The sequence below is a fragment of the Mastomys coucha genome, unplaced genomic scaffold, assembly GCF_008632895.1.
Source record: "Mastomys coucha isolate ucsf_1 unplaced genomic scaffold, UCSF_Mcou_1 pScaffold8, whole genome shotgun sequence".
Taxonomy (NCBI): domain Eukaryota; kingdom Metazoa; phylum Chordata; class Mammalia; order Rodentia; family Muridae; genus Mastomys; species Mastomys coucha.
The window spans coordinates 8,501,741-8,513,071 of record NW_022196914.1 but is presented as its reverse complement, the minus strand read 5'-3'; the positions used below and the strand labels follow the sequence as shown (position 1 = coordinate 8,513,071).

At 46.2% G+C, this 11,331-nt stretch overlaps 1 protein-coding gene and 1 long non-coding RNA gene across 2 annotated transcripts in view; one reads left to right on the top strand and one right to left on the bottom strand.

The window, feature by feature from the left end:
• Mtmr12 (myotubularin related protein 12) overlaps positions 1-2,310 on the bottom strand; it is a 67,968-nt gene extending 65,658 nt beyond the window's left edge. The window contains exon 1 of the mRNA XM_031359872.1: positions 2,031-2,310. Coding sequence (XP_031215732.1) covers positions 2,031-2,111 — 81 coding nt within the window. The 5' untranslated portion in view covers positions 2,112-2,310. The remainder of the gene's footprint in view (positions 1-2,030) is intronic.
• An 8,116-nt stretch (positions 2,311-10,426) lies between these two features.
• The window catches only part of LOC116083734, a 2,021-nt gene continuing 1,116 nt past the window's right edge, over positions 10,427-11,331 (top strand). The window contains exon 1 of the long non-coding RNA XR_004115891.1: positions 10,427-10,464. This is a non-coding gene — a long non-coding RNA (uncharacterized LOC116083734). The remainder of the gene's footprint in view (positions 10,465-11,331) is intronic.

Sequence of the window (11,331 nt, the reverse complement as noted above, 5' to 3'; positions counted from 1 at the left end):
ACCACCACCACCACCACCACCAGCAGGACACTCAAGGCAGGCAGATAGTAAAATCAAAGAAGAGTAAAAATAGTGGATACTAGTCTTCATAAAAGTGCTTTGAGGCTCCCTCAAGGTGACCCAGGAGGGTATCAGACTCAGGGCTCTGGGCCACACATACACAACACCTCAATGCTGCTCCTCCATTTCTGGTAATGTGGATGGCTAGTGAAGCCATCTACTTAAAAATAAGCTGTTTTCTCACCTCCTCCCACCATTGTCTTTTAATAAACCATGCACAGTTGAGAAGAGAATCTTAGCTAGTACAAACTTCAGCAAAGACGCACAGCATCCTCACAGCACTGTCTTAAATGCAAAAACACAAAAGTGGCCTCTAAAAAGACCCCAAAACCATGAGCACAGTGAGCTGAGCCACGGCTGTCTCCACTACCTCTCAAGGCACATAGAGCAGGGCCCGTGGGCAAAGAATGCACAGTCAGACGAAAGATTGGAGCACTCTTGAACTCTGGCCACACTTCAGAAGACTCTTCACTTGTAGTTTACTCTCACTAAATAGGAAAGGTCAAAGGTTAAAGCCAGTTAGCGTTCCAAGAGGGTGCTATCAAAGAAAGACAGAGTCTGACCACATTACCTATACGGACTACAGGGAGAGCCTGGTGAAAATGTAAGAGGACCCTGCTTCTCGGTATCAAGTTCTGACAGAGGAAGTGGTTTTTATTTGAACATTAAGATTGAAAATAGGACCCGCTTTAGTACTCTCCACTAGATGCCTTGATTTCAAGAGATACATGCAAAGGCTGCAGGCCTCAGGTCTCTTGATTTCTCATCCCTGGCCCACCTGTTTTCCACCTTAACAGGTGAAAAGTGGGAAGACATCAGGAGGCAGTGAATTTGGTAAGGCATCTACCCGCACACTACTGATCAGATTGCCAAAGCTGGGCATGGTTGTACTGCCTTTAGTCCTAGCATTCGGGAGTCAGAGGCAGACAGAGCTGTGTGTGTCTTCGAAGCCAGACTGGTCTACATAGTGAGTTCCAGGACAGCCAGGCTGCATCATCAAGAGACAAACAACAAAACTGCAAAAGCAAAAAAAACAGAAAACAAGAAACTGCACAACTTTCACAAATCGAAAATGAAAAAGGAGTCTACTAAAAGATAAGGAATGACTGCCCCAGAAGACTTCAACGTGGTCTAAGAGTGCTGATCTCTCCAACCTCCTCATTCATGGAGCTCCGGACACACTGTCAACGGGCAGCCTTCCCTGGGGACGTCCAGGACCCCTTACCTACACCTTCTAAGTCTTGACTGAAATGCCACCTTTGCAAGAACGAAAGGATGTCTGGCTCCCATTATCTTCAAAATACTATACAATTAACTTATGCATATCGTTGACTGTTTAATTTCTCGTTTTATATAAGCTCCCAGGGAGCACGATCTTTGTTCAATTCACTGATACTTATCACAAGTGTTCCAGGATCCTGCCTGGCACATAGAAGGAGCGCAGAAAGTATTTCCTGAGTGAATGCACTTCTTGACTAAAACTGCAGACTGGAAGGGGTGAGATGAAATGGGAAGAAGCGGGAAGAGGATGCTCTCTGGGCAGACACCGAAAGAGGCCAAGGCCGACCCACATTCCCTACAGCAGCGCGGACGGAAAGCGGTGCATCACCAGCGGCAGACGAGCTCTCCAGACTCACGGAGAAAGTCCAGGGCAGAGCATTCACACCAGGCTGCGGGCTGCCGGGGGAACCCTGCGGGGGGTTCCGACCTCACCAGCTTTCTGTTCCCTTCCCGGATACCTAGTGCACCAGACTGCAGGACCTCCCGGGCTCCGGCTCCCGCCCACAGGAGCGGTGGCGAGCGACAGGGCCCTTCCCCAGCACCTGCCCCGCCTGCCGCAGGGGTCCGGGCCGCGGCCAGCCCGGAGGCCCCAGAGCGTCCTGCCGCTTCGCCCCGCCCGGCAGCCGGGCAGGAAGCGCCCCTGCCCCGGCCGCTCCACCCGCCGCCGCGCTCACCCTGCGCACTCTCACCTCAGGGCGTACGTACGACACGAAGGAGGGCTTGGGCGCCTTAGTGCCGCCACCACCGCCGACTCCCCCTTTCCCCAGCATCCCGCCGCCTTGCGAAGCAACGACGCGCGGCGGCAGAGGCGGCGGCTCCGGCTCAGGTTCCGGCAGCGGCGGCGGCCACCAGCACCAGCGGCCGGGGCTCCGCCCATCCCTAGGGCCGCGGCGGCGGCAGTACCGCCCGCATCCGGCTCCGCCGCTGACACCGTTCGCTCCGCCCAGGCCACGCGCCCCGCCTACCGACCGTGGGACACGCCCACTTCTGCTCGCTCTTCTCAGGCTGAGGTCCCGCCCACAGAGCGGGAACCGGCCACGCCCTCCCCCTTGTTGGCCCCAGTGCCTGAGCGCCCGCCCCTCCTGGCTAGATTTGCGGCAAAGCCCGCCCCCAGGCATCCTCTGATTGGCACGGGACAGTGCCTAAAGAGATATTTGCTCTAGAGGTATTTGCTCTAGCCAATGCAGAGAGCGTTCTCTCTGGGCTTGCCACGATTGGATAGCGAGAATGTCGCCGTCTGCCCAATGGTCCTGCCGTCACTAAGTTGTTGCGGGCAGTCATTCTACCCATTTTGCATTATTTGCTTGCCAGCAGCTTTGAAATTCAGCTTGCTGAGCAGAACGCCTCCGCAGAAGCTTCAGATCCACACTAACGACGTTCAGACGTTAGACAAATGAAAAGAGACAGAGCGGAAAGAACTAAGTAATAGACTGAAGTGACCTTAAAATGTTGTGTCAACTTCAAACTTGTGTGTTGCTTGGGTTCTAACTGGTAAGATATCAAAAGCCCTTAAGATTCATCTACTCTCCCAAGTTATCGACAAACCTCTCATATTAAGCCAAGATTGCAAATAAAACACATGCAGACACACACACACACACACACACACACACACACACACACACACACACACACACTGTTCATTTGAATTCCACCTTGCCTCTCGTGCCCCAAAGATCAAATTCTTTTTTTTCTTTTTTGGTTTTTCGAGACAGGGTTTCTCTGTGTAGCCCTGGCTGTCCTGGTACTCACTCTGTAGACCAAGCTGGCCTCGAACTCAGAAATCTGCCTGCCTCTGCCTCCCAAGTGCTGGGATTAAAGGCATGCGCCACCACTGCCTGGCCCAAAAACCAAATTGAAATCTCTCTCTGAAGCATTGTGTTAGAAGAGTAAGACACTCGAAGTTCCATCTACCGTGAAAAGCCAATGAACATTTGCAGTTAATATTTCAAGTGTCAGACACCTTGCTATGCCTTTGTCTGACCAATAGCCTTAAAAAACAAAACAAAACAAAACAAAAAACTATACTACTCCCTTCACAAGTGACACAGAAGGAAGGGTGGTAATGCACACCTACCATTCCAACATCTGCGAGGCCAGACAAGAAGATTGCAAATTTGTGGCCAGCTCGGACTACTTAGGAGCCAAGTAGTCAACTTAGACCACAAATAAGACCTTCATCTCAAAACCTAGCTAACAATTAACTGAGCTCCTCCAGGTTGATTCCCAGGAAGGAGACATGACCCCTGATTCAGATATGCCAGACAGATTCTGTTGCTTTTGTTTTCAGCATCTGACCCAATCCATTAACAAAAATGCTGGCTTTTGATAGAAATTCATCAAGCAAATGCCCTTTTCTTCTGGCCATCATGCGTTAAGTATTGCTAGATCACGCTGGTCTTTAACGTCAGCCTTTGGTCAAGCCTGGTTGTAATATGATTCTGGAAACTTGACACTGTCTCTGGATCAGTACATTTCCCAGAAATTGGAGCCAACAAATGAAAGGTTTTAAATACCGAAAAGCCAGCTGGTTTGCCACCCTCTTCTGAATGTGTCCCTCTGCTTTCCCGGTGTGATACTGTGAAGGAGAAATGGACTTGGAAGAGATTATTAAGTCTTGAAGGAATGCCCTTGTGAGATCAGAGGGTTCTGGCTAGCCCTCCCCCAAGAGAGAACTCAGCAAGAATGTATCATCATTGAATGGGCCACCTTTCCCAACATGGAATCCAGTAATGTCTTGTTCTGGAATTCCCTAGACTCCAGAACAGTGAGAAGCAATTTTCTATTATGTATAAAAGATCAACTGTAAGGTATTCTGTTACAACAGAGGTATGTGTACACTCATACCTGCTTCTAGAGTCAGTTTTCACTCACTGATAAACACTTTTTTAAAATTTATTTTATTTTTATATATGTGTCTATATCTGTGTGTCAGTGGGGGTCCATGGAGAATGTCTCATATATATTCCCTGAAGCTGTAGTAACAGGCAGTTGTAATTCCCCACATTGGTGCCAAGAAACAAATTCAGGTTAAGAAGTGCTCTTAACTCCACAACTGTCACTCCAGCCCGGACGGATAATCTTGATCGTCAACTTGATAGAATCTGGAATGAACTAAAGACACACCTATGGGCAGGTCTACAAGAGCATTTCCAGGAAGGATTAACAGAGGGGAGAAGACACTCCTCGGGAGGAGAGGAGGCTACACCTCCCCTCCCGGTAGGTGGCCCAGATAGCAACAGATCCAGAGAACATCAGTGCAGCTCTGTTGCCTGTCTGGATTCTGGCTGAACAGTGTGCCTTGCCACATTGTTGCAACTGTTGTCCCCTTCACTGACATCAGACTCCAGCCTCACCCAGCCTGACTCTCCAGGAATCTCCTAAGCCTTCAGCACCACTCTGGGACTATTAAGGCATCCGGCTTCTCTGACTGAGCAGCTACCAGGCTCTCGGGCAGACAGCCATTGTTAAGACTGCATGGCCCATATGAGTTGTAAGCCTTCTAAGTAAATTCTCTTCATAGTATAATAGGTCCCTTTATATAGTCCTGTTGCTTCTGCTCATCTAGAAAGCCCTACTAACACTGCCCCCCCACCCCTGTTTTGTTTTGTTTTTTTTTTTTTTTGGTTGTTTATTTGTTGGTTGGTTGTTTTGTTTTTTTGAGACAAGGTTTCTCTGTATAGCTCTGGTTACCCTGGAACTTACTCTATAGACCAGGTTTGCCTCAAACTAGGAGATCTGCCTGCCTCCCAGTGGTGGGATTAAAAGCCTGTGCCACCACCACCTTGGCCACACACTTTCCTTAATTAAGGAAATGAGCAAGGAAAAGAGTTTCTGTCTAGCCTCGTGCTTTCCCAGCTACTGCCATCGATCTGACCTTTAGGATGTGGGTCAAATTTCATGAGAAGAGTCATTCCCAGGTGGCTGAAAGCCATCTTACTGAGGTCAAACTATTCTCTATCTATTAGTAAGCAGATGGGGCTGGAGAGATGGTTCAGCAGTTAAGAGTACTGGCTGCTCTTGCAGAGGTCCCAGGTTTTATTTGCAGCACTTCCATGGCATCTCACAACCATCTAGAACTCTAGTTCCAGGGGATCCAACTCCATTTTTGGGCCTCATCAAGCACAGACTGATTTCTGGTATTCATAAATACCAAGACAATCATATAAAATAAAATTTTTTTAAAAGAACATTCAGGTGGTAGCTTGGAGACTTTGAAATATTTCAATTTACATAGAAGAGTCAAAAGTTTAACCCTTTTACCTAACATTGCCCTAATTTCTCAACAAATTCTAAACAGGAACAGATCATAGCTTACCTAGCTAGCAATGTACCTCATATGGGTATCTTGTTCATCTTGACCTAACAAGTGCCTAACACTTAGTAGGAATTCAATAAATATTTGTACTTGAGTGGCTGAAATAGCTTTGTTTGAAAAACAGAAATCAGTAACCTACATATACAGACTTTTCAAGGACTAAAGTGCAGTGTGTGTGTGTGTGTGTGTGTGGTTATATATATATATATATATATATATATACCCATGCAGCATGTGAAGGCCAGGAGTCATTCCTGGGTATCATTTGTTGGGCACCATCCCCCTTGTTTATACAGACAGTCTATCACTGGCCTGGATCTTGCCAGGTAAGCTAGGCTAGCTGTCACTTCCTCCTCAGCTCTGAAATCACTACTGCACACCACAAAACCTGGCTTCGTTGTTTGTTTGAGAGGTTTTTTGTTTTGCATGTTTTCCTAGCAGTAGTTTCTCTAGCTGAACTAACTTCTCGGCCTTGTGCCTGTGTTCTTTGATGGCTGCTATCCACATTTCAGCTGTAGCAAGTGGTCTAATGTCTTAAGACTTCTTTATCCTGGAGGTTGAATCAGGAGAATGCAAATTTGAAGGCATCTGTGTTACGTAGTCAGACAGACAGACAGACAGACACACACACACACACAGACGGAAGAGGCAGGGACTAGTCTCTTGCTATAACAGTCTTTCTACACTCCTCTGGAGATGATGAGAAATAGACAGAGCCTAAGAAGCACCTGGTTTCTTCTTGAAGCTGTCAACAGGACAGCCTGCTGGAAATTTTTATTTTTTGATGTTTTCTGTACCATTGTGTAGGCTGGCCTTAAACCCTTTGGCTTGAGCCACCAGCTCCTGAAGAACTGAAATCAGGGACCAGCACACAGCTTATTCATTTGGTTTTACTCTCACGAAATACACAGCCTGAGCTGGTCACGTGGTTAGAAGTTTAGCGAGCCTCCTCCTTGGATTCTACCTCCTCCCATTCAGTGGTTTGCTTGGTTTACTCATTAAACAAAGGTTGTCCAGTGGTCCATGGTGACTCCCTCCAGCCTGTCCAGTCCACAAGGTCCTTAAGAACAGTACGGTCTCAGTCTCCTTGAGAACCAGAACAGCACTAACCAGCGTGCTACACTGCTAGGCAAGTCCACAGCAAGGGGCAGGGGCATGGGGATCTCTCTCGCCATGGATATGAGGGTGAAGGCGAGAGGCAAGGAGATGACAACTTTACAGTCATATTAAAAATTGTCTCGAGGAGGCTAGAGAGATGGCTCAGTGGTTCAGAGCACTGGCTGTCCTTTCAGAGGTCCTGAGTTCAATTCCCAGCATTCACACGGTGGCTCATAACCATCGATTAGATTTGATCTCCTCTTCTGGCATGTGTATATGTATGACAGAGCACCCATATACATAAATAAATAAATCTTTTTTTTAATTGTCTTGAAAACTTGGTGACATGGCTTAGCAACTAAAGACTTAATACTGTAGAGGACTGATGTTTGGTTTCCAGTGATTGTGTTAAGCAGCTTACAATAGCCTACAACTTCAGCTCCAAGAACTTCAACACCCTCTTTTGGCTTCCATGGGCATCTGCATACACATAAGCAAATAAATGCATAGACACAAACATCTACAAACACACACACACCTTTTAAAAAATTGTCTTAGAAAATTCAATCTAAACACTTGCCTTAAATAAATAATAATAAATGTATTCCACATGTTTAACATGACTTAGAAGCATGCTTACTAATTACAATTTTTTGGTTGAGATTTTGTCATGTTCTGCTTGGTTTGAGACAGGGTCTCAAATAACCCCAAGTCTGAGGGCTGGCTTCCTGCCTCCACTTCCCCAAGTTCTGGGATTACAACCTGTACTACCACACCCATCCACTAACTGCTTTTTTTTTTTTTTTGGATGTGTGTAACACTGAGTTAAGGCAGGCCGATTTCTGAGTTCGAACTCAGGCCAGCCTGGTCTACAGAGTGAGTTCCAGGACAGCCAAGGTTATACAGAGAAACCCTGTCTTGAAAAATGAAAAAAGAAGAAAGAAAGAAAGAAATATCATAAATGCTCACTAATAGGAGTAGATCAAGTAAATTACAGGCCAGCCATTTAATTTGATACAGCCATAAAATTACAGCCACAGAAAAAGAGCAAGGAAGCATTTTAGGTAGCAGCTGTGCAGTTTGGTGGATAAAGGCAACTATTCAGCAGTTAGACAGCCTGGCTCCAAACTCTGCCTGTATGTGTAATCCTGTCTCTGAGAAAGTGTTGCACTGTCACCCAGCCTGGCTGTGAATGTGTAGAGTTCAGTCTTGCCTTGAACTTGGAACCCTCACGCTTCCACCTCTTCAGTGGTGGGATAACTGAAGAGTGCTGCTGGACCTATCTCTTCCTAGAGGAATAGAACCTTTTTGGAAAGATATAAAGGGGATTACAGCACTGGTTGATTTTTAGAGAGGGAAACTGTATTTGGGGAAACACTTTTGAAGAGTTTTTTGTACATGGCTCTTTCTAACTCTAAATTCTGAACCATGAGGATTATTTTCTAAATTAAGAAGTTATTGAGTCAGGCAGTGGTGGTACACGCCTTTAATCCCAGCACTTGGGAGGCAGAGACAGGCGGATTTCTGAGTTCAAGGCCAGCCTGGTCTACAGAGTGAGTTCCAGGACAGCCAGGGCTACACAGAGAAACCCTGTCTCGAAAAACAAAAACAAACAAACAAAAAAAACCAACAAAAAAAGTTATTGAATGGGCTGGATCAATGGCTCAGTGGTTAGGAGTACTGACTGCTCTTCTAGAAGTCCTGAGTTCAATTCCCAGCAACCACATGGTGGCTCACAACCATCTGTAATGGGATCTGATACCCTCTTCTAGTATGTCTGAAGACAGCAACAGTGTACTTGCATACATGAAATAAATAAATAAATCTTTAAAGAAAAAAATTATTGTACTATTTTGACATACCTTTTAAAAAAGGACGACAGTTTCACTGGGTATCCAAACCACACTTAAGGGCAGGCCTGATGCCCAGCAGTAGATGGCCAACATAAAACAAATTCAATGGTATGTTTTGTTTTGTTTTGTTTTCATTTTTGTCTCATAACTCTTTGTCTGGGCTTCTTTTTCCCCTACAGGTCTTTTGCCTATTATGGTTTCCAATTTTGTGTTTTTATGGAATTTATGTGCATACACACGAGTGTCTCTGTGTTTCCTGTGGTTTTTCTTTGGCTTTTTCTTCTCTGTTCGGCACAGCTGTTTTGTCCTATTCATGTTTTAGCCTTTCCTTTTCTTTTTAGATCCATGTTCCTTTTTTTTTTTTTTTTTTTTTTTTTTTTTTTTTTGATTTTCAAGACAGGGTTTCTCTGTATAGTTCCAGGCTGTCCTGGAACTCACTCTGTGGACCAGGCTGGCCTCAAACTCAGAAATCTTCCTGCCTCTGCTTCCCAAGTGCTGGGATGAAAGGCGTGCGCCACCACCGCCCAGCTCCCTGTTCCTTTTCTAACTAGAGAGAGCAAAACAGAGTGTCTATTTGGGTGGGTGGGGAGTTGGGGAGGACCTGGAAGTAGTTTTTGGAAGAGAAAACATAATCAGAATGTATTGTATGAAAAAATTATCTATTTTCAATAAAAGATAAAAGGGTGGTTGTCATACATTATTGGAAATTTTATATTGAGTAATTCAAATAGCTTGGATTAAAATAAAAAACAAGTGCCTTGTTGTGAACACTTGTACTCGGTACACACTAACGTAGGAGATTAAGGTAGGAAAATTTGGCTGGTCAAGGTCCCTTGGCTACATAGTGAGTTCCACCCAGTCTGGATTACCTGAAACAGTGTCCCCTCCAATCAACCAACCAAATAAACAACAACGCCACTTTCTGTCTCTGTCTGTCTTGGCATAGATTCCCTAATCATCTGATCCAATAAATCTATCCCTAGCATCAACAACTCTTGACAGCTTCCTTAGAGACCAATGAAGAAGTAGACTCTCTGAATTTCTAAACACCTCCACGCTGCGCAGCCAGCACCTCGTCCTATCCTCCTGAATATGTCCTAATATCTAAAATAAGTCCTTTCATCCTCCTCGGGGGTGAGCTAGGAGGATCTGGTCAAGGTTGGTCCGGTGCTCCTGTTTTCTTCCTCCTTCCTATCCCTCTCCTTCCCTTCCCCACCCCTCATTTTCTTCTACCCGGTTTTGCTATGTAGTCCTGGATGGCCTGGAATGTACCATGTAGACTAGCTAACCTCAGTCTTGAAGACCACCCCCCTGCTTCCGACTTGCTGGCCTGCTAGACTTCAAGATAAGAACCCTTCAACTCTGTCCTTGGTGTTTTAAATACTCCGTGGGATGCCGTCAGAACCATGACCTGTGGGCGCTTCAGGGACGAGGAAACTGCGCCCTCTACAGGGGTTTATAAAAAGTAGTATGCTAAGTCCGATAGACTGGACCAGGTCCTGGTCGCTTGTCCACCCCAACTCTCAATCTGCTCCCTCTGTCCCGCAACATCTCCTCTACACACATCTGCTGTGTCACAACCACATGAAACTTGAAGTGCAAAATCAGCCTAGGTCAGCTTCAGGGTACCTCACCCCCAAGAGTTACAGAATTTAACAGTCTCCAAATGCAGCTTTCAAAGAGGGATGTCACAAAGTTTGGGGATGTAGCTCAGTCAGCACAAACTCCTGTGACTCCCAGTTCCGCATAAAGGAGGTGTGATGATGGTGTAAGCTTGATTAGCTCGAGGTTTGAGGCCACCTGGCATACAGGAGAACTTGCCTCAAAGACAGAAGCTGAAGAGATCGCTCAGAGGTAAAGGGCACTTGGCTCACAATCCTAAGAACTGGAGTCCTGTTTTGGCACTTACATAAGGGACCACGGCAGAGGGAGGATCACTGGGACTTGCTGCTTCCAACTCAGCTGAGAAAACCCGGCCTTGGGTTCCATGGTAGACCCTTCCTCCTGCAAAAGGAACTGACAGATTTTAATAGAAAAGGATACCCCAGGCAGGCGGTGGTGGTGCAAGTCTTTGAGGCTAGCACTGGGGAGGCAGAGGCAGATGGATCTCTGAGTTTGAGGCCAGCCTGCTGTAACAGCCAGGACTACACAGAGAGGTCTTTTTTTTTTTTTTTGTCTTTTGAGACAGGGTTTCTCTGTGTAGCCCTGGCTGTCCTGGAACTCAGTCTGTACACCAGACTAGCCTTGAACTCAGAAATCCGCCTGCCTGTGCCTCCCAAGTGCTGGCATTAAAGGCGTGCGCCACCACTGCCCGGCAAGAAGTCCTGTCTTAAAACAAAAACAAAGAGAGAGAGAGAAAGAGAGAGAGAGAGAGAGAGAGAGAGAGAGAGAGAGAGAGACTCCCAATGCCTTTTAGCACATATAAACACATGAATAAATAACTACTTTAAAATTAGTTATTGTTTGTTTTGTTTTTTGCTTTCTTCCTTCCTTCCTTCCTTCCTTCCTTCCTTCCTTCCTTCCTTCCTTCCTTCCTTTCTTTCTTTCTTTTTTGAGACAGGGTGTTTCTTTGTGTAGCTCTGCCTGTCCTGGACTGGTTTTGTAGACCAGACTGGTCTTGAACTCACAGAGATCAGTCTGCTGCTGCCTCCCAAGTGCTGAGATTAAAGGTATGTGCTACCAGGCAGTGGTGGCGCACGCCTTTAATGCCAGCACTTGGGA